The 23,254-nt window shown below is 39.7% G+C and overlaps 1 protein-coding gene across 9 annotated transcripts in view; it reads left to right on the forward strand.

Annotated features, from left to right (window-relative positions):
• CIT (citron rho-interacting serine/threonine kinase) overlaps positions 1-23,254 on the forward strand; it is a 68,022-nt gene that overhangs the window by 31,770 nt on the left and 12,998 nt on the right. For 7 of the 9 annotated variants that reach the window (XM_030958786.1, XM_030958785.1, XM_030958788.1 and 4 more), the window contains exons 19-33: positions 1,911-2,006; positions 3,723-3,839; positions 4,279-4,388; positions 6,902-7,076; positions 8,334-8,531; positions 10,714-10,767; positions 18,126-18,323; positions 18,778-18,971; positions 19,471-19,606; positions 20,006-20,110; positions 21,332-21,472; positions 21,647-21,754; positions 22,444-22,606; positions 22,851-23,015; positions 23,111-23,248. In XM_030958786.1, the coding sequence (XP_030814646.1) occupies positions 1,911-2,006; positions 3,723-3,839; positions 4,279-4,388; positions 6,902-7,076; positions 8,334-8,531; positions 10,714-10,767; positions 18,126-18,323; positions 18,778-18,971; positions 19,471-19,606; positions 20,006-20,110; positions 21,332-21,472; positions 21,647-21,754; positions 22,444-22,606; positions 22,851-23,015; positions 23,111-23,248 (2,098 nt within the window). The remainder of the gene's footprint in view (positions 1-1,910; positions 2,007-3,722; positions 3,840-4,278; positions 4,389-6,901; positions 7,077-8,333; positions 8,532-10,713; positions 10,768-18,125; positions 18,324-18,777; positions 18,972-19,470; positions 19,607-20,005; positions 20,111-21,331; positions 21,473-21,646; positions 21,755-22,443; positions 22,607-22,850; positions 23,016-23,110; positions 23,249-23,254) is intronic. The other 2 variants (XM_030958792.1, XM_030958793.1) reach the window with 1 other exon arrangement.

The following is a 23,254-nucleotide window of genomic DNA, read 5'->3' on the forward strand; positions in this document are numbered from 1 at the left end:
GTATATTTGGGAATTGTTCCTTGGTTTTGATTATGTTCTCTGTGGAGGAGAAAGTGGAAGGGAAGGCAGAAATATCAACTAATTGTTTTACACCATGGGATATGCTTAGCTCTTCTTATAGATAGTTTCCATGGAGTCCTGACAGAATGTTGGAGGGGTATTTTATAGGAAAAGTCAAACAAGCATTGAAGAAATAATCCAATAGAGTCTTTCCTAGTCCCTTGCAACTGATCTGGGTGCACAGGGTACTGGTGTTCTTTTTTCCTCCACTCCTACCCTGTACCTTCCCCCACGTTGTGTTTTCAAACATTTTTGACTTTTCCTGGTATAGAGAGGTAAGAGGGGACCTGAAGATACAGAATTGCATAGAATAAGGTGGAAATTATTAAATAAAGGCATGGTTTTCATGTACACTCATGGAGCAGTACCTGAGAGTACCTGCTCATCTGTCTGTAAGGAACTGATGAAGAAGTAAAAAACAAGTTAGAGAAGATAGTTCTGCTTGCCTCAAAGTGCAGATCATGGCTGTGATGCCAATAACAAAGTCAGTGCTACATAGAGAATACTGAGTGAGGGCAGCAATGGTAGGAGATTACCTTTTTAAGCCCACACTGGCTGTTAAGTGCCACTGCAGGAACTGGTGAAGCTCCTGCTACAATATGAGCAGTCTGATGCTGGGAGCTTTGAAGCTGCTGCTGATCTGGTTGTCTGATTCTCTGCCAGGACCTGAAACGTGTGGGTTTCTGGGGGAGGTGAGTTGTCCCTCTTGTTGCTGGGAGACATATTTCAATTGCAAAAAGCAGCAATCTCCATTCCATGCAGGAGTGTCAGGGACTAGGCACTGCTGATGACCTACTTTTGGTGAACCTCCTCTTTGATTCTCACTTCTGGAAAAAGAGGTCTGTTGCAATTACTGGAGCAAAAAAGCCTACAAGATGAGGAAGATTAGGGAAAAGCATATCAAAATACTGTGTAAAGTACTAAAACACACATAAATATTATGAAATTTTCCTGTGCTGTACAGTAATGAGGGCAGACAGGAGATCCAGATGCATCTCAGCACCTGAACTTGTCTATGCAAGAGTCAGCCCAGTGGTAGTGAATGACAGACCTGGACCTGCTCCTGGTCTAAGGAAATTGTTGGAATGACAAATATGACAAGAAATGAGCATGAAGATGTAAGCTTGGCTCTTGAGAAGTGTCCTGTTGAAAGGTTATTATAGATAGACCCCCAAATAATACAGTCAGACTGCAGAAATAGCTGATTTCTGAAATACAAATTATTTAAGTCCTTATTGTGCATGGCTGGAACTATCTGATGTGAAATCAAGAGGCTAGAAAGATTCTGGTATGTTCCACCACATATATTGCATCCTGCACTTTTCATTTTTGAAGCCATTTATAAATAGCATTTCTGACAACATTTGTCCAAGGAATACAGCAAAGTAAATGCTATTCCCCCTCTGAATGCAGAATGAAAAGCACAGACAGCAGTACCCCGTTATTGAGGTCTGCTGTAAGAAAACAAGTGAGACCTTGTTAAAAATAGATCTGAACTTCCTGTGATGCCACTGCAGCTATAAAATGTTTATAACTATGTTTTCACCAAATGTCCTTGGCCTATCTTTGGGTATATTTTACTGGGAGATGGAGATTCTTACCATGGAAGTAGAAATCCTTGTCCTTAGCAGTGTTCCCACTCTGCAGTAGATAGGTCAGCACCAATATGCAAACTAAAAGTTGATAATGTTCAGGTCTCATAATGCTTTCTTTTTTTACCATGACAGCCCTGGACTTGGGATTTTTATAGTGTGAAGCCTTAAAAAAGAGAATGAATGTTTGGTACTTGTGTAACACATACAGCACCTACCATTTCCTTGTGTCTGAATATGATTTTTTGCTGCTTTTAGGAGCTGGAGGAAAAGCACCGTGAGGCTCAGATTGCAGCACAACATCTGGAGTTGCAGCTGAAACAGAAGGAACAATTCTATGAGGAGAAACTCAAAGTAAAAATATCTTCTCTTCCTACAAGCTTTTGTGGGTAGAATGAGTTCAGGGAAAAACAGTTGCCTTTAGGCTCTGCTTGCTTTGTCTTGTGAATTGCCTTCTTGTTGCCATTGCTGCAATGTTGAGGGAGCTTAGTGGAGTCTGAATCAGATTTCTCCTGTTTTTTCTGCCATTGTACCTTATGTGTCTGTGGCACTGGATTAGGAGAGGTAGCATTTGAAGCCAGAACTACAGGAAGGCATTTGTTGGTTGTAATTTGACTTTTGATGACTAAATAATACTTAGTTAATGCTGTTGGATCTCACACCCTGAAGAAGCTTTCAGTTCCCACTGATTTTCTGTGAGTGTTCACTCAGCCTACCTGCAAGTTTTAAATGCAGCAAATAGTAGACCATTTCTGAAATTCCATCTTGGAGCTGGAACATCTGCCAAGAAGCCACAGAAACCACCCACTTTGTTTTTGTCTTTTCCAGGGTAGCATTAACAAACAGTTAGAAATAGGCACCATCTAAAATTAGTAAAAACAAGCTGGCAAATAGGAGTATGTGCACTGGCTAAGGATTTTTCTAAAGAGCTTGCAATATAACAGCCAGTAAATGCATTTTGTAAGAATCTTTCATAAGAACAAATTATTCTCAGTAGGAACAGTCTTCATCTTGTACATTTATCTAATACTTTAATTCTACATTTTTGCTGAAATGTGAGAGGATGTAGTATTTAAGAGGAGAGAAGAAATTTCTGTGGGAGAAATATGAAGGAAAAAACAAGTAAGATTTGCTGGCAGATCAGAGCATGTGGTTATCAGTAATGAGAGGAGAGTGATAGAAAGCAGGAAGATCAGATGTAGATGTTGAGAAAAAAGTGGTATATAAAAAACTGGAAAAGAGGATGAGTAATGGAAAAAATAAAAAGAAAAAGAGAACTGGTGTATTATGGGGCCCTATGATATAGGGGTTAATAGGGGAAATCAGGAAGCCAGGTGAAAGAAGTTCAAAGGAATAAAACAGGACATGGAGTTTTTGTAAGGAAAAGTAAAAACTATCCTGTGGTGCAGAATTTGTGCCTTTGATAAACTTTTCTTTGAAGGAAGAGACCTTCAGTTTCACAGCTGATTTATAACTCTGCTCATACATACACAACATGCATTTCTAGCAAAATGTAGCAATTCGTTACTTTGGTCCTGTTACCAATGACAGCTATTTGTGCCACAAAAAGAAGTTTTTTACTTTGCTGTTAGATTTTTGTCTCTGACTGGAAGAATTTGTGTGGTCTCAGTTGCCTTCTCATCCGTACCTATGGAACTCACAAATTATTTGTAAGCCATGTTGGTAGGGCAGCCAAAGGATGGGCACTTTCCTATTTCTTCAGCTGCACATATTGGGTTAGAGAGTCTTTTCTGTGTTTCTGTTGCATTAGGCTGGAACAGTTATTGAACACAGTTTATATGACTCAAAATAATAAATAAAATACCTACAGTAGCTCCATATCTCTATAAAATCTTATTGTTAAATTCAGTCTTCAGAAATAACTGAGCAAGTGCTCTTTTTGGAGTTTGCTCTTCTGTGGATTTCATGCAATTGCATCATGGATTTAATTTTGCTTGAGATATGACCAATTGCTTACTAAAAAAAAATCTATATTGATGATTTTCTTTCTGCTTGCCCTTTGCCCAGTGAAACAGAGATAATTTAGACAAAAGAAATGTCTTCATTTAGGTGTTGGAAAATCAGATGAAGAAGGATCTTGCAGATAAGGAAGCACTTGAGAATATGCTCAGAAGACATGAAGAAGAAGCACGTGAGAAATGCAAAGTTCTGGCTGAACAGAAGGCGGTATGTGGTGTTGAGCTGGAAATCAAAGCTGTTTGAAGAGGAGCTTTCTAAAGCTGATTTCAAGCAAGATAATCTTGTTTGAGGTTCTGTAGTGCTGCTGAGCTGCTTTGAAAAAAATTCACTGATTAATATGAATTTTAAGAGACTTTTTTTAAAATTCAGAGTGTATTCAAGAATATTTCCTTTAAAAAAGTCATGCAGCTTGCTGTGTACCCCTCATTTTGTGCCTTGATAATGGTTGCTTGTTCTTAACATTAGAGCAGTAGCAAGCAGCTGCAAATAGCTTCAGTAATTGCATTTGTGTTGCTCATTTTGGCCATTTGATCAGTTTTCTTTTAGTTCTTTTTTTGTTTCTGGAAAAAGTTCAGACTTTTTTATAAACTTTATTTTTGTAACTGCTTGCATTGTGCAGTCTCAAAGGCTCACTGCTGTTTTTCAGATGATCAATGCAATGGATTCCAAGATCAGGTCACTGGAGCAGAGAATTGTGGAATTGTCTGAGGCCAACAAACTGGCAGCAAATAGCAGCCTCTTTACCCAGAGGAACATGTAAGTGTGGCAGCTCTGTCACTCCTTTTCCAATTGAAGTGATTCTCTGATTCACCGTGTAATAGTGGCTCTTTTTTGTAGGCCTGCTCTGCTCCCTGCTTGTTTTTCACTGATAGCCTTTCAAAAATATGTTTCCTTCTTCAAATAGTTGGGGCTTGCTGTGTATTTTGTGTTTCCTCAAACATGACTGGGAAAATTGGTTTGTATTACGGTGTTTACTTTGGAGCGTTTCCTAAGGCAGGTGATTTGTGTAGGTTTGCCAGATATGTTAAATGAATACTAATAATTTGATGTCTAAAATACCCCTGGAGAAGCATACATTCCTTCTTTAAACATAAACATTGCTAATAGATTTATATTTTACTCAGTTCCCCTGACACATGATTTTGAAATTGAAAACATTAAACACTCTTCACTCACAAACATTCCATCATGCCTTGATGGGTGAGAAGACAAGGAAGAACAGTAGATATTTAAGCCAAGAATTTCTCCGCATGCTTTTGAATTCTTCTGTTTCTTATCCTTTTGTCTGCCTGAACTTTATTTTTCTTTGGATTTTAGCTGAGATTCCTTATCCTTACAATGTTATTTTTCCTTCATAAATGACTTAGAGGTGTTCTACTTCAAGTGTAGCAAAAGCATGGGTTGTTTGATACCTCCTGCAGGGCAGGGCTAAAACAGAATTTGCCCCTTACTGAGTTCAGAGATTCGCCAGCTTGGTTTGCACAAAGGTACAGTGTCCATCAGCTGCTGGATCCAACATCAGGCAGTGTAGGAAGCACTTGGATAGATTCACCTCTGATATTGAATACAATCAGACAAGGATGAGTTTTGGCAAAGACTTGCTTTAGTTTCAGTCCTTTTTCTGTGGTCATTATGCCTCCAGATATGTAATGGCTCCAATTTTCATTGCATTTCAAATATCTTGCAATTTATTTTAGCCTTAGCAGCCAAAACTATTCACAGAAATAACTGGGGAACTTAATTGTGTTGCTTAATGCTCCAGATGACCTCCAGTTAATCACCCAGGCAGTTTGTTGAGGCAGCAAAAGCCATAACTTACCTTCAGTCTAAAATAAAACAGAAATGTCTTGAGGTGGAGCTGTTCAGTGTAGGGAAGGTTGAATGTCTCAGTCATGGGTGCTGAACTGAGTGTAAGGACTTAAAGCATCCTCTGGGAGCCATATCCTTGACTGGAGAGCCACAGAAAACAAGAAAAACATATAATAATGTTTTAATATACAATTTAAAATAGATTATTGAGAGACATTTTGTCAAATGATGAACTTTGCAGCATTGGTAGGAGACAGTACAGAATTAGCAACATTTTGAGAGAAAATTGCTTAATTATGCATGCAGTTAGTTAATGAATTTGTGCTTATTTTGTGAATTGGGCTGTTGAAAATGTATAAAATTGTTGTTGGACTGCATTTTCAACCCACAAAAGCTGCAGCTAATCTGAGCATGCATCAAGAGGAGAGCTAGTGATTAAACTCTTCAGAGGAGAGGGGAGCTCTGCAAGCTTTTGTTCCAGCGGTATCTGAGGAAACCAATGATTATCAGGTTCCTGAGAAGATAGCCCAGTAAACAGCAGGAAATGAAATAACACCATTTGACAGTTCTGGCTGACAATAATCTGTAGAGGTAAATTAAAAAAACAGGGAGGGTAAAAGGTTGGTTTTGTTTGCAGTGCACAGAAATGTGAGTCAGAAGACTTAAGTCCTATTTTTAGTTTTGTTAAGTCTTCCTATTTGATCTTGGGCAACCCACATAATTTCTCTGGGATAGGATTAATAACAGCTTATCTCACAGTGAACTTCTTAAAATATTAATTCATTAATATATGTAGAGCTTTGTGAGGTTTCTAAGTAGAAAGCACTCTGTGAGGCAGAATTTTCCAATGCATGATAACACAATTCCAGGAACTGTAAATAATGCAGAAAGACCCTTTTTTTTTGAGGGTGTTAATTTCAAATGATAATAATTAATAATTGCCAGCTCTCAAAATTCTTGTGAGAACAAGTAATTATTTTTGTTCAGTTTGTGGATTAAGACTTTGATCAGAGACAGCAAAGCTTCATTTCAGTGTAGGTCAAGTTCTATGTCCATTACAACTTTCAAAAGCCCCCAACAAAACAACCCAAACACACTACTCCCAATCCTAAGGCATGGAGTTCCTCTTATCTCATGGAAATACACTCTGAGAAAGCAACTCTCAGAATTTATTTTTCCCCTATAGAAAACCATGTGACAACTGATGAAAAGAGTAGAATTAATTGTACCTTAAATTACAGATTACCCTCTATTCATTTGTGCAACTGACAAATATGGAATTTTAGTGCTCTGGGCATATGCTGATGAATACACTAGTATTTTTTATTTTTAGCTGGGATGTAAAATTTAAGCCATGAACTTAACCTTACAGCAAACTTGTGTTTTCCTTACTTGACCCCAGTGGAATGACATACGTTAAGGGCATTTCAGGTTTGTCACTTGTGCATTTCTCCTATCAGGAAAGCCCAAGAGGAGATGATTTCAGAGCTCAGGCAACAGAAGTTCTACTTGGAAACACAAGCTGGAAAGTTGGAGGCCCAGAATCGAAAATTAGAAGAACAATTGGAAAAGATGAGTCACCAAGATCACACTGACAAGAACCGCCTGCTGGAGTTGGAGACACGGCTGAGAGAGGTGAAAACATGGCTCTGATCCCTCTCAACAAACTTTCCTAAATGTACCCCATTTTGTGAATACAGTGAGAACTAGATTAACTTGTTGTAGTGGTATTTGAAAGTGTATTAGTAATTTTAAAAAAAAGCTCATTAAAAAGGAGCTAAATGTACGTATTAAGGACTATTCATGCTGAATCTGAGCTTTTAGATCATCTTGCTTTTTCAGAATTCCATTTCTGTGTTTATTTGTACCATACCCTTATAATATTGTCTGGGTAGAGAGCAACAACTCAGCAATGCACAATGACCAGACAGATAACCTGTTGTCTTAGAGTCTACAGCTTAGAAAGCAAAGGACACAGCAGAATTGCTGTAAGAAAAAAGGAACCCACTGCTTCATGCACCATTTTCAGAGTTTTCTGGAAAGAAAACCTAACAGTAATATGGAAATATACTTTTTTAAAGATCTGTGAGCTGTGCTTCAGTTTTAATGTTGTATTAACTAGTTTGGTTCTACAAATTCTTCTCCAGTCTCAGTCCACTAATTTTCAGCTAAGGCTGAAATCTTGCTTTCAGCTAAGGTTGTTGAACAACCAACCTGTCCTACTTTGGCCAGAAGCTGACTGAGACCATGTTAGGTTTCTGACAGCCTTGTCACACATATCAAGCACAACAGACAGATTCCCTTGGGATAGCAGGGAGCCTGAAGAAGGTGCTAAGGTTTGGAATTGATTCTGAACACTGAGATGTGTTTTAGTTATTTATTTCTTATCCCTGGAGTGACATGTTTATCCCTTTTTGTGCTGCAAGAAAACCTTCATCAGAAGCCATTCAGGTAAACCCAGAGCCAGATGAGCTGGTGGGTTTCTATAAAAGGAATCTGAAGGGAAGATGAAACATGGAAGTCAATTGCAAAATGTATGTAATGTATGCCCAGAGATTCCCAAATAAAGATCCTTAGAGACTCTTAGCTTCAGTGAAGAAAGTTCATCACAAACTACTTCAACATTTTATATCCATGTTTGATATGTTTGAGTTACAGCTGGAACTATTCTTGTGCCCTTGTTGTTTCAAAATGCCAGGTTGTTTTTTCCAAAAAACCAGTAGATTTTAGGGAGTAGACAAAGCTGTGTCCTTTATTTAAGCAGTGTGCCAGGATGTGATTTCGGGAACAGACATGGCAATGACATCTTAAAGTGGGCTCCGAAACAAAACTCCGTTGCCTGTCATGTCTTTGTTAGTAACTCACGCTTGGTACTACTGTGACTTCCTTCAGGTTAGCCTAGAGCACGAAGAACAAAAGCTGGAGCTGAAGAGGCAGCTGACAGAGCTGCAGCTGACCCTGCAGGAGAGGGAATCCCAGATCACTGGGCTGCAGGCTGCAAGGACAGCCCTGGAGAACCAGCTCCGAGAGGCCAAGACTGAGCTGGAGGAGACCACGGCCGAGGCAGAGGAGGAGATCCAAGCCCTCACGGTGAGCCCTGGCACTTGTCCTGTGAGCTGCAGATACACACTAGAGTTATGTAGGTGCATGTTTCATAAAGAGGATAAAAGGAATTTACATGATCTAATTCTTAATTTTCAGAAATGGGTATGAATTGTGCCTTGTGTTGATAGGCTAAAATGTCAAATTTTACCTTTAACCATTTGAATACTTCCTAGTAATGGTCCGTTGCTGCCTAAACTGACTGATGGCTTGCAGGAGCATCATTACTTTTGTTTTGAGGTGAAAATTGCATCTGAAATTGGTATTGTTAGGAGTTTAACTCTGTGATTTACTTATTTTAATAATAGTTCATGAGTTTGAAAATACTTGATGATGATAAATGTTTTGATGATTTTTTTTTCCTATTAGTTACCCTGCTTTGAGGATACTTATTCAGGGGTATATGTACCAAATTCAGGGGTATATATACCAAATTCTACCACCAAATTCCTAGGGAGAGTCTTCTAACACATAATTTTTTTCCAATGCTAGTTTCATTAAAAATTGTCATGTGTGTCTGGTGAGGTGTGTGAGTGATAGAAAGGAAAACAAAGTTCAAGTCCTGCCACCCTCTTCCACCCCAACCCCTGTAAATGGAGTTCTAGATTATATGCTGCTGGATGCTCTCTCTTGAGCACAAAAGGATGCTTTCAAACTGTTTGATTCTAAGTATTTCCTTCACAAAAGATCCCCAAGGTTGTGGGTAGAGAGTTTGACCTGCTACCAGCTAACCCCTCCTTGAGCAGCAGCCTGAAATGACCTTCAAATCCTGTGATTTGGAAGTGTTGAAAATGTGCATTCTGGTGCTCCAGTGGCATTTAATCAAAGAACTGTTCTGAATATTGCTGCCATTGCTGGTTTTTGGGAGGGGAGGGGGGCTCAGCTGGCATGGGCACTGGTGTTATGCTGCTGCTTTGGGTAGATGAATGGCAGAACCATTCTCTCCGTTCTAAAGTGGGCATAGGCTGGGCAAGTGCAGCAACAGCATCGAGGCCTAAGAATAACTGAATAGAAATGGCATTGGGTTCTTTTTGCTCAGAACTGAGGCAGTCCCTTCCCAGCTGAAAGCTTTGCATAACAGTCACTATCACTGCCAGGGGGCTGGCAATGCACTTGGGATCCTTACCCAGCAGTGAAACAGATGAATATTCATGACCTGTGTTCACTCAGTTATTGCTCCAGTTAATGGGGCAAACTGGTAGTGCTGGACCAGCTGCTGTCAGACACTCCAGCCAAGCAGGCTTGGGGCTGTTCCTGCCATGAAGTTTTTTACATACTTTTATTTCTCACATTGCCTGTTGTGGTAAGATAGCTTTTAAGCTCTCATATTTGACTTCTGCTGAACGTTTTTTTTTTTTCCTGTTTAGTCTCTTGGCTCTAAGGAAAATGCTCTAAATGAAGAAAGGTGGCTGGATGTGCTTGAGCAGTAACCTTTCCTTTGTGAAGTTTTCAGATAGCACATGACATTAGACACTTGTTAAATCCCTTTGAATTTTGAGAGAGGCCAGGAGGCTGAAACAAGAACTTTTTGCTTTGTCATGCTTTGCTTGTAAATTAGGGGATAAAAATGGTGCATGCAATGCTGCATTCTTTAATATGAGTGTTTGAACTTTTCTGTACTTTAGATGCTGTCCTCCAAAGAATTGATTATTATGTTTTATCACTGCTTTTTAGAGAGGCTCAGGCTTAAATGTGACTTTATGGTAGGATTCAGGTAGATTGGCAGAGCTGTTTGGGGTAGCTTGCATTATACATCACTATAGCTTTTCTTTGCAAGCATTAAATTCTGTGCAGTGTTTATTTTCTATGAAACACCAATGGGGATACAGAAATAAAACCAACTCAAATTAAAATGTCAAGAATGTAAAAACTTAACATGGGATCAACAAGTCTTCTGGTGCCCATTTCAGATGGAACCTGTTACATAATTCCATTCTTAAGCTTGTAGATTTTCCTGAAGCACTCCAGAGTTGGGAGCAGAAGTGTATTTTGATAAGTAGGATGGGACTTTTGCTAATCAGTTCTTTGCCACTGCAAAGTGCTTTCATAGCCTGCAGCATCTGCCTTCCAAACTTTGCTTGCTGGTAGATTGTTCTGCAGTTTGTTTAGCAACAGCATTCTCGAATTCTAATGTATGAAAAATTGATGATGAACTTCTTACCTCCTTTAGGCACATAGAGATGAAATCCAGCGTAAATTTGAAGCCCTTCGTAATAGCTGCACAGTGAGTATTAAAAACAGATCATTGAATTATTTTGAAATTAAGGATAATGAAACAAACAATTTCCTCATTTAATCCTTGATGACACTAGTTCATAATGTGGACTTCTGGCTTCAAGGTGCTAGTAGGAGCTGGATGGATTGGATTGGATTTCTTTTAGGTTTCAGGTAAACCTCAATTTTGAGGTTTTAGTCTGATCATGAAATTGTCACTGTTCTTCTTTTTGGAGAAGAAAATAAATTAAAATATCTCATTGCAGTGCAGCTAATAAGAATGGTGTAGCAGCTGCAAAAAATGACTGTAGATGAAGGTCTTTTCTGCTCACAAGAAGAAAAGATCTACCTGTCCAAATTCTGAGCTGCATTGTAGATCTAGGCCTGAGTGGGTTTTAAGGAGGATTTTAACACTGTTTGAAGAAACAAGAAGTGTTAAGGTTCCAAATAATACATTGACAAACAGCAGAGAGAACTCCAGGGTCTGAATTTTTACCTTCTGTAGCCTGAGATCTTTGACATGTTTTAAGATTCATTTCATCAGTCCAGGACTGATCTCCAAGGGCTTTGTCTATCCACAGGGACTCTTGCAGTTTAACATTATCTTCGCACTTGTTCATGGCAGTTGATGGAGAGTATCTGCCTTCCAGTGACATGAATTACACAAGTGTTGGATAAGGACCACAGTCCTCTGGTCAGCAGTGATTGTAAATTATTCTGGGCTTTTTCTCTCTACCCCACACTGTGAGCAGGGCTTAATTGCTGGGACTTTTTATCTTGATTGTTTCTCTGCTTCAGTGATTTCCTCAAATGTAATTTTTCATGCTGTAGGAGTAAGTATCTAATGTGTCAGTTTTCATCTTTTAAAATATCTTTTCAGCATGAGAGTCATTCTGTTTTCCTCACTTGCTCTTTAGCAGTAAGCAAGGGGGTTATTCTGGACATGGAATATCCAGATAGGAAGAAGTGAGGAAGTACAGCTTTCCAAAGTGCTTTAACCTGTGTTTAAAAGAAATCCTACAGAAGAAACTTCACTTTCTGTTCCCTTCCTCATTTTCTTAGATTGACTGTCTAGCTCCCTATGTGTCATCATAGATCTTACATCCAGAGCTATCTCCTGTTGCTCTGGATGTTGCCTTTCATTCAGTGACAGCTTTCTCTGAAAACACTTTTGTGATCTCCATGCAAGGAAAAACCAGGTGTGAAAACTCTGTGGCTTCTGTTCACTGCAGGGTCAGCTGCCTTGCAGAGCTGTAACTCACTATCCAGTGACACTTCAGCTCTGAGTGTGGGGAACAAGCTCCAGCAGTGAAGAATGACCCATAACATTCCCAGAATGTCAAGAGCTTCAAAGGACTTGTAAAAGTGTTGTGCATTGTAAGGCCCTCCAGTGGGATAAGTGGGATCAGACATCCTCATCAATAAGAAATTAATTAAATAGTTCCTAAATGAATAATACATGCCCATGGTACATTCTCTTTGCAGCCCAGGAGAATGCATGTATAATTTAATTGGCCATGGACAGATAATTTCATGTTGTGTGCTATGACTGTTCCCGGCTGTCCATCCTGCCTGAGGAATGAGGAAATCAGGGCAATCTTCTCTTGCCAGTGAGGGTCAAGAAATGCTAATTACAGTCCTTTCACCAGATGTTCCAAACTCATTTTTATCTGATGGTACCAGTATGATGCAGGCTGTGCTTTTTGGTGACCATGTGACTCCACTTGAAGGTGATTAGAATTTATACTCCTTTTAAAACCCAACAACACTTTAAGGGAATAATTGTAATATGCTGCTACTTATACAGCCTGATAAAGGATGGATTTATTCTTTCAGGAGGTTCTCAAGAGAGATCCTTTTTAAGCTGACACAAACTCCTTGAACTAGTCTGGCAAACTTTGGTAGGGAATTACTTTTTATTTGATCTTATTGAGAAGCCCCAAACAGCATAAGAATTACAAAAATAAGATTATACAGGAAACAAATATTAAGAAATTGAATTACTTCAGTACTTTTGCAGTCTTCAAAAGATAAATAAAAATATTTAATCTACTTTCTTTAGTATTGTTCCTGTTTTCTAGCTTCACAAAGGTCACAGCTTCTGATTGTAGAGAAGGCTGTGTCTGCTTTCCTTGTATCCTCATTGCACATTTGTTCTTCCTTTTGCTGAGGCCTCTGACCAAGGAGGCATTTTCAGGTTCTCCTTTTTCATGCTTTCTGTCACTCAGTTGAGCAAGAAATAATAGGATACATAATTACAACAAAAATTGTAACTTGTGCTACCTGCTGAACACACACATGTGCTTGTGGACACACACAGAGTCATATCTTATCACAGCCTTCTCACAATGATAGCTTATCCACCAAATCCATTGAGGGAGAAGAACCAGTTCCCTACATTTACTCTGTGAAATAAATGTCCCATTTGAGTGTTAAAAGTATTTTCCAGGCAATCAAAGCAAGATCTAGAAATAAAAGGCATTCTTAAATAGGAAAATTTATGCATTTGTCAGTTGTTTCCAGATACCTCCAAACTGTGGCTTGTTCTGAGATCACCAGCATGTTTAAACTTAAAAATACAACTAAATTATCTAAATAATAATAGAACTGTTTCCAAAAGGAAACTTCCATTAAGCAGGAATTAAAGTCTTTAAATATTTAGCAGGAAGTAGTGCTATAAAAGCCTTGCACTCAGCTTAGTAAAATACTAGAGAACCACCATCTGAACCACCTGGGTTTTTCAGGTACAGGCTGTTGCTTTTACTCTTGCAGTGAGTGGAATTTCTTATTCCTAATTGGATATTGCATTTCCATTTATTCAAGTTTTCCCCAGTAAAACAAGGTTTGTCTTCCCTTCTTGAGTTTCTTTTGTCATCATCTTGTGTTCCAGTCTTAAACATGAACAGGCTTGATCTGCACTTGTGCAAGAGATTGGATACTGAGGCATTAAATCTGTGAGCCCATCAGACAGGTATAATTTTAGTTATTGTGAATTCCTGCTGAATTCAGTCTAAGATCCTGATTCCACATTTGCTCCATAAGTTGACATAAGTTGTATTCTTGTGAGGTTCCAAAATAATACTCAGAGATGTTACTTTGATGCTAAAGTGTGTTTCAGAGTGAAGGAATCTTGTCCGCTGTGACAAGGCTAATACCCAGGCAAAAACTTTTATATGGCTTTGTTAAATTTTTTTTTAAAAGTAAAATTCCTGTTGGATGGAAAGGGTTATCCTTGATTCCCATTTCACAGAAAATGTGATGGCAGATACCAGTTACAGGCAGAAATGGAGTTTTATATTTTTTGTAGCCTGACAAAAAATCAGAGACTTCTAAGACATTGCTGTGAGAGGTTAATGAGAACTTCACTGTGGATAACATCACCATCATTCGAGGAAGAGGCTCCTGTTTGGGAGAGGCAGCTCATCTTCTGGGAGCACAGGGGAGGAGAGGAGTGCAGTCTGGGCAGTGTCCAATGGGCAGTGTCCCTCAGGATGAGCCATGAAGAGTTTTTGGAGACTGAGATCCATGTTTAAGGTGTGTTCAAGGCACAGGTGTTGTCTGACTCTGGAGAGGGGAGGAAAGTGAGGGATTCATTGGTGGGTATTGATGGAACAGGCGGAGATACAATCTGTCTGCAGCCCTGTTTGAGAGCCCCAGCCTCCCAGTGTTGGGATTTCTCTGCCTGAAAAGCTTTGTCTCAGGCAGTAGGTGAAGACAAAAGGAGTCTGGTCTCTGCTTTCACTTCCTTCTCACAATAATTTGGGGCTGAAAGACAGCTTTTTCTTGTTTCCTATTTACTTCTGACAGGTAGCTTTCTGGTAAAGATTAGTGGGGATAGGGAGGAGTGGAAATGGATAGAGCAACACTATTAGTCTGGAATTATATTAAACTCCAAAAAAGATACTGCTGATAGCATCCCAAAGCAGTTTCCCTTGTTGTGTCCTAGCATTTTTCTGCATGTTTGTTGATGGCATCTGAGAACTGAGACACCTTTATGAAGGAATAGGGTATGGGGAAGTTTGCAAGCTGCAGTTACTAGTATATAAATAAAACTCCTTATTTTTCTCCTTTTCCTCATTATTGTGCCTGTGGTTTTGGTATGTGGAGCATATGGATTAAATTTAGTACATTTTTATCTGGGGTGCAAACCAAATCATCATGGCCCTGACTGTTTGTTGTGCTGATATTTGATTTAATCCATGGCTGGAGAGGTTTGTAGGACCAGGGGTAACAGCTGTGGATCTGCTCAGCCTCACCAGAGGAATACTTTGCTTTCCTCAGATTATTCAGTGGGGAGGGAATTATGCTGGGTATGGCCCCTTCTGCTGAGGAGCTGCTGTGCTTGGGTTGCTCTGCAATATTTAAAAATGAGATACAGTCCTCTGCATCAGGATAAAGATAAGCTGTGTGCTTAGATGTGGTGTGCAGTGAACAATCTGTGTAGTTAGATGATATCTCTGGTTTATGGATTAGTTGTGATGAAGATGTGCATAAATAGAGGAGAAAATTCCAGTTGCTTTGAGTGGTGATGCAGTGGCACAGATACAGTGGCTGTCTAGATTGTCTAGAATTGCTTTTCCAATGTTTCAAGTGTTTGGTTAATTTATAAACTTGAAATGTGAAGATTTTGCTAATTATATTAATGGGTTTCTAAAGGAAATAATAGCATTTTCTTACTGACTTCCCTTTAATATACTTCACATTTACCTGAGAATAGCTCAGAATTGGTTGGCTTGTTTGGGGTTTTTTGGGGCTGTTTTTTTGCCTGGGGATTTCCTTAACTGAAAAGAAAAATATCTAAAGCTATTAACTCTTTCCAGGTACAGGATTCTGGTATAGGGTGTATGTATGCCCAAGCCAATATTTCCAATTAAATCTGAATTTTTTTGATCTGTGGGTTTTTTGTGTGTTTTTTTTCTTTTTGTTTGTTTGGGATTTTTTTGGTTGATTCCCAGGACAGGTATTTATATCACACTACATCCCATTTTCCTGTGTCAGCATTACCCATTACTCTTTAGGCTTTTAGTGTTAATAAACTCTCTGATCCTGTTGGGTTATACATAGCTGTAGATAGCTATTGGATGTGTTAAAAAACATCCCCCTTCCCCATGAAAAATGGAAGATTGTAGCAAGAGGAACAAATTTTTCTCCTGTTAAAAAAAAATTATATCTATCTAGATTACATTGTCTAGATTTTAATATAGTTGGAATTTAAGCCAAGGTATTTTGGAATTGTCAGTAAATACACTGCTAGAAGAAGGAAAGAATTCATGTCACATCTTCTGGAACCCTTCTTTGTTAAGTGCTTTGTTATTTGTCTGAAGTTTTCCAGAAATATCCTGCTAGATAAAATATAGCAATGAAATATAATATGATCTGGTTTAATTTTAGTTGGATTCGGGGAAAGAAGTCAAAATCTCAGAACTAGAATAAAAGAAAATGAGAACTCAACTTCCAGCCCTTAAGGAATAAAATCAACTTGAAATACAGCCAGTTTTAATAATTCATTAAGTAGTTGGACATATTAACTCTGCATATGACTTTATCCATTTTGTGTTTCCCTCACCTCAGTTTTCTTGTATTTCAAAACTAGCTTAATAATTTTTTAATAGAAAATACTTGTACTAGTATATAAAATAGATGTGGAAGAAACCATGAATGTATAAAATATTTCTTGAAACTGCCTTGCTACATGGTGTGGTTAAACATAAAATTAAAAGAAATGGAAGAAAAAGTGAGTTTCTGATCTGGCAGTTAATAGAGGTCTCAGCTGTTGTAAAAGCAGTAGGTAAAACACTGTAAAAGCAAATGTTCTTTTGCTCCTTTTTGTTTGTATAAACAAATCTAAGTTCTTATTTCTGTAGCACTATAGGCACTAACATGTCCTTACAACCCAGGCTGCTCCCTCTGAAAGCCTGGTGCAAACAATGCAGGGGAAAATGTGTATTTTGAATAGGGCAGTGAGAGTGCTCAGAAACAAGCACATGATCAGATTTCTTCAGAAATGTTGTGTTTTGAAGTGTGAATCATCTCGATTTGACCCTGAACATATGGGTGGCAGGAACTCCCCTTCACCCAGCAGGGAGTAATGGCTGTTGGACTTTTCCTGCTCACAGTTTAAAAACCAAATACTGTTAATTTAGGTCTAGGAGAGGCATGGTAAAAGGCTGCCAAAATATGCATTACAGATTCTTCAAAAAGAAGTGGTTGTCATCTTTCCAGAGAGCTGAGAAGAGCTGTGTGCTCTATCCTCTACTGCTTTAGATATTTAAGTCCTTGGCTTGTGTAGGAAATTGGAACATTTACATTTGAATGTGTGGCCAACTGTGCTCAGATTTTATTTTTTCCCATTTAATGAAGTATCTTATTCACTTTTCTTTGACATCCAGGCAAGAGAGCCTCTAGAACATATTTTTAAGAGTTGAATGTGAATTGTATGGAGTTTACCAGTTTCTGAAATTCTTTTCATTAAGCTGATTTCAAGATTATTGAGGTTTCTTTCTCTTCTGTTGTGGTGATATTGGTTTTGAGTTAGGAGGTACAAATTCATCCACCCAGTGTTCAGGCCTTTCATTCATAAAACCAACTGTGAAAATGGCCCACTGTTGTTTATATTTGTCCTTCAGTTGGAGGGGACTGTGGTTGAAAGCTTTTAGTTAGTGCTGACTGAACAAATGGATGCTCCCACTTTGGCAAAGGCCTTGTTGAGTTTTTGCTTTTCACTGATTTTCCATATTGTGTTACCACACTGGTTTCTTCCCTCCTGTGTATGCAGCTGCCATCTATAATGCTGTTACTTTGATAGAATGTATTTCTTAACATTTTTCTGCCTTTCCTGGTTATACCTGGTGCTACAAATAATAATATAAGCAATTCCCAGGGACATCCATCAGGTTGCACTGCCTCCACTGCACCTCTTGGTCTGTTTTCTTCAGTACCACACTTTGAAAGCCTTTCTGAGAGTGATTAGCCTCATTGCACTTAGGGGAGATTGAGACAAAAAAAGGTCACTGTAAGTCAGCAGCAGAGTTGAGAATCCAGCCAGAACTCCTGGCTCCCAATCCAGTGCTTTAACTATGACAGTTCTCTCAAATAATAAATTACATTGCAGCATATTTATGCTCTGAACCAGATTTTTTAAAAAAGCTATTTTATCTAAGACAGAAAACTCTACTCCTAATCCAAGTACATTACTATGCAAAAATATCTACCATTATAATGCTGCCCTTTTTTTGAATTAGAAAAAATGTAAAAGCTTGGCAGTAAATAATTCTGTGTGAATTGATTAATCTCCCCAGTTATACAGAAGAAGGATGGATAATTTCAAAAACCTGTGCTTACTCACATGTAATTTATTTTTCTTTCTAGGTGATTTCAGATTTGGAAGAGCAGCTGAACCAGCTCACTGAAGACAATGCAGAGCTGAACAACCAGAATTTCTTCCTGTCCAAACAACTGGACGAGGCCTCAGGGGCCAACGACGAGGTTGTGCAGCTGCGGAGTGAGGTCGATCATCTCCGTCGGGAGATCACCGAGAGGGAGATGCAGCTGACCAGCCAGAAACAAGTAAGGCTCTCTAGGTCTGCTCAGGAGCCCTTGGTGGGAGCTGGCAAAAACTCCTTTTACATCTGGAAACACATAAGACGTGATGATGCTTCCAGGGGCAGTGGCATTTAAGCCTTCCTTCCCAGGGCAGTTGAGTGAATGGAAATTTTTGGTATTTCCCATCATGTTTTTATAACATTTTATTTAGCAATCCTGCACTCTGAAGGCATTGTCATTTAGAATTACTCATTTTAATTTTGTGGCTCTGGAAATCTCAAAATGTTCATAATGAGATCGACCTGACATTATCAGGGATCACAAGTGAATGTACAGGAGCCTTGAAATAAATGGGCTGTGATTTCCCAGCTCCTGCTGGCTGCTGATTTGCATGTACTGTAATCGAAATGCTACGGCTGAAGCTGAGAGTGCACGCTTGATGTGGGATGTGAGAATTGATAGGAGGATTTATTTTTAGACTATGGAGGCCTTGAAGACAACATGTACGATGCTGGAAGAGCAAGTAATGGACTTGGAGGCCCTGAATGATGAACTGCTGGAGAAAGAGCGCCAGTGGGAAGCGTGGAGAAATGTTCTAGGGGATGAGAAGTCCCAGTTTGAATGTCGAGTTAGAGAGCTGCAGAGGATGCTGGATACTGAGAAACAGAGCAGGTCTCTCTCTCTCTTCTTTCCCTTTTATGAACTTTTATGAAAATTCTCTATAGAAGCTAGTACAAAAATTATATTTAGCATAGGATATGGGAGTTGGAGCTAAATATAAAATCTTGTGAGGTAGTTCTAAAAATGGTTTATTAGTTAATAGTCATCACTGATATTGTTCCTTTTGTTTCTTTGCAAGTGAACGATTCAAGGGGAGTGGTATTTATCATTGTAATTTATAGAATGTCTTGATTTATTATCTGCTATTTTATTTTATGAAAAAAATAGTCTTTGCTCCTGACTGTTCCTGTGGGGTCTTGAAATTTTTAAGGCTGTAGTTCTAGCAGGGGCAGGAACAGGATTATATAATATAAAAGTGTTGCAGCAAACAGTCTGGCTTTCTAATGTAACATCTTGAATTTTGAGGCAACCTCTGAAAGAGTTATTGATGCCACTGCCTGCTAGGGAGAGGTCAAGGAGTTAGGTAACATTATTTTCCATTTTAATGCAGAGTGAGAGCAGATCAGCGTATTACTGAGTCTCGCCAGGTGGTAGAACTGGCTGTCAAGGAACACAAGGCAGAGATTCTGGCCCTGCAGCAAGCACTCAAGGAACAAAAACTCAAAGCAGAGAGCCTTTCTGATAAGGTAAGTAACTTTCAATCCTAGACTTTCATAATTAGATGAAATATTTTTCCACTGATATTACTTTTAGAAATGTGGCCTTGAGCAGTTTTTTTCAAGATGTTTTAGAGACAAATTAAAAAGACTGGAGGGCATAGAATAGAATTCTATCTTCAAACCAAAGACCTCAAATTTTCTTTGAAAAAGACTAAAGCAGACAGCAGCCTATGATGCCTGGAATGAAGTCCTTCAATAACTTGGTATCTGCATTTGAACAAGCCAAAATGTCTTTTGCCTGGTTTTTCCCCAGCAACCAAAGGCTAATTGTATCACTTTTCTTCAACATGTGCTTGGTGAAGTTGAATTTAAGAGTGTGGAACTATATTTATTAGTGTTCAATGTTATTCTGACCCTCTTTCCCAGCTCAATGACCTGGAGAAGAAGCACGCCATGCTGGAGATGAACGCCCGCAGTTTACAGCAGAAGCTTGAGACAGAAAGGGAGCTCAAGCAGAGGCTTCTGGAGGAGGTAACCTTGGAGATTCATGTTAGAACTTCAGAAGGTTCCACATCTTGAGGAGGGGAGGCTGTGTGAATAAGAGTTACACATCCATCCTTCTTCTATATAACTAGGGAGATTAATCAAGTTGGAGGAGTTGTTTTCACTAAAAGTTTGCAGAGTGTGTGGCCATGTCAGGGAGCAGTAGAAGTGAGCTGCTCTTCAGGGGCAGGGGAGCTGGCAGCCAAGGGGCATATCGTGCCAGGCAAGGACAGGACCTTGCAGCCTGCAGGCTCACACCCACAGCACCTGAACAAGAGGACCAGGGCAGATTTGCTGAAGGTACTAGTGATCATTATGGAAGCCTCTAGTCACAAGGGAGGTCCTAGGTCAGACCTGCAAGGCCAGGTCTGTGCCCAGACAGACACAGCTCTGACCAGGCCAAGGGCAAGGGCCATAGCTTAAAACCAGCTCTGGAGCCATCATGCTGAGGGTGCACTCCTGGAGGCCACAGGTGAGGCTTCTCTCCCAGCTCTTGTCATTTGGGTCACAGAATTTTAATCCATGTTCACACACCTGCACCATATCAGAGTGTAATTGAATGCAGGCAACCAGTTGTGGGTGGTGGGGGAAAAGGCTCCAGAGGAGGATTTCAGGGGTGGTTATGGACAATTAGAGCCTTCTGGTATTCTTGGGGGTACTGACATGTTGCCTACTCCTTTATGCATCACCAGGAAAGATTTCTGGCTCTTGCTTTGTAACAGAGGTTACATTAATAGTTTTCCTAGTCAGGGACCTTGTCAAGAAAAGTGTAAATCCTAAAGGAAGTAGAAGTATTTTTTCATGTGCCCTCCTTTGGTGTTAATTGGAGACAAAGATGCAAAAAGCTGGCCATTATTTTCCTTATCTCATGTGACTATGACTGTCCTGGTTTATAGTAAAGATTATAGTTTTAATTTATTTTTACACAGTACTGAGGTGGATTCTGGTGGTTGTACAGAGAGCTTGAGAAAATAGGGTTACTACAGATTAATATAAATACACAGAATTTCTTGTTTATTCACAATGCATTCTGAAAGGAAAGGAATCTTCTAGAGTATTGTAATTTCCCAGCTTTTGAAGAATTGTGTGTTTATTTATAAGTTCTGCAATGATGATTATTTTACAAGGAGTGACAACATTTAATAGCTTTTACTTACAAACAAGAAGACAACAAATCCAAAACCCTGGCCTTTGTTTTCCTTTCAACAGCAGGCAAAGCTGCAGCAACAAATGGATCTGCAGAAGAATCACATCTTCCGCCTGACTCAAGGTCTGCAAGAGGCTCTGGACCGAGCAGATCTTCTGAAGACTGAGAGAAGTGACCTGGAATATCAGCTGGAAAACATTCAGGTGAGGGTGAGGAAGCAGGGCAGTGCTCTGCCTCATTCCCTGTGAGGCTTTAGGATGTGATTTACAGTTTGTCTGTGACACTTTCTTTAGGGTATTTTTTAGCTCTGTTTTGCTCTCCAGTTGTTTGTTTCTTCTGTTAAGATGAAATTTCTTGCGTCTGTGTGTGATTCACAGGTTCTCTATTCCCATGAAAAAGTGAAAATGGAGGGCACTATTTCTCAGCAAACTAAACTCATTGATTTCCTGCAGGCAAAGATGGACCAACCAGCAAAAAAGAAAAAGGTGGGTGAAGAAGGTTTGAGAGGCATGGAATTAAATGGTTTTGTAATTAGTTATGTGCTGTGTATTCTTAATATTCTGTTTTATCTTTCTTTGTGTAACAAAATGTTGTCCTCATTTAAGACCATTCTGAGTTGGTGAACACAAACTTTACTAGGCAGAATGTGTTCTTTGTGGCTTTTCTGGTATGTTGTTATTCCTACAACATTTAGGTTACAACCCAGTAGCTACACCTCAGTGAAGCTGTAGGAATATAGAATTTTAAGCATGTTTTTTTAATGCTAAGTATGTATATGTGTACAAACTTAATGTGTATCAAGAGTGGTTGTCCTTTAGTCACAGCATAGGACGGAGCAGTCAGGCAATGTGACTCCTGTCACATCTTTGTCATAAGCTGTTCTGTCATTTTGAATGAAGTAATTTAATTTTAACCACATATTTTGAGATCCTCTGTTTAGATGCTTTCAGAGACTCCAGGTGTGAGTACTAACAGGTAATGTATGTCCCTCTTTAAATTAATCCATATCTTGACATTTTTCTCTCCAGTGCCAATATGAACTAAAAATCCATCCTTACACATAAGAATTGCCATTAGGCCCTCTGGCCGGACTGCCACTAGCTAGTGTCACTTTGCCTAGGTTAAGCCATCTCTTGCTAGGAGTTAGGAGTTGTCTGTGTGTTTCTGTTGCTAGGGCCTGTTTAGTCGGCGGAAAGAGGACCCTTCTTTACCCACACAGGTTCCCCTGCAATACAATGAGCTGAAAGTGGCACTGGAGAAGGAGAAGGCTCGTTCTGCTGAGCTGGAGGAGGCTCTACAGAAAACACGCATTGAACTCAGATCTGCTCGTGAAGAAGGTAGGGGTTAACAGAAAAGGTGAATCTGGAAGGAGGCACACGTTCTTGGTTTGAAAATGTGCCTTTAATAGTGTGCCACTCTAGCAATAACCTGTGTTGTTTAATTATTACCACTGCTGTGATGTTACAATAAAGCTACACTTGATTCTGTGGGCTGTAACTGCAGACTGGTCACACAGAGCCCTGCTACGAACCAGAGTGCCACATTGGTCTTGTTAACCAGGGACGTTTTTCTTGTCTGTAGCTGCTCATCGGAAAATATCAGACCACCCTCACCCCTCCACGCCAGCCACAGCCAGGCAGCAGATCATCATGTCTGCCATAGTGCGCTCCCCAGAGCACCAGCCCACGCCCATCAGCCTGCTGGCTCCACCCTCCAGCCGCCGGAAGGAATCCTCCACACCTGAGGGTAGGCTCCTGCTCAGCACCTCTTCTTCTCCCTCTGCAGTGTCATCTCTTTATTGATTTCGTTTTCACCCTGCTGATGGGTTGTGTCCCTTGCAGAGTACAGCCGGCGCCTGAAGGAGCGGATGCACCACAACATCCCCCATCGCTTCAACGTGGGGCTCAACATGAGGGCCACCAAGTGCGCCGTGTGCCTGGACACCGTGCACTTCGGCAGGCAGGCCTCCAAGTGTCTGGGTAAGG

This window comes from Camarhynchus parvulus, chromosome 15 (genome assembly GCF_901933205.1).
Source record: "Camarhynchus parvulus chromosome 15, STF_HiC, whole genome shotgun sequence".
NCBI classification, from domain to species: domain Eukaryota; kingdom Metazoa; phylum Chordata; class Aves; order Passeriformes; family Thraupidae; genus Camarhynchus; species Camarhynchus parvulus.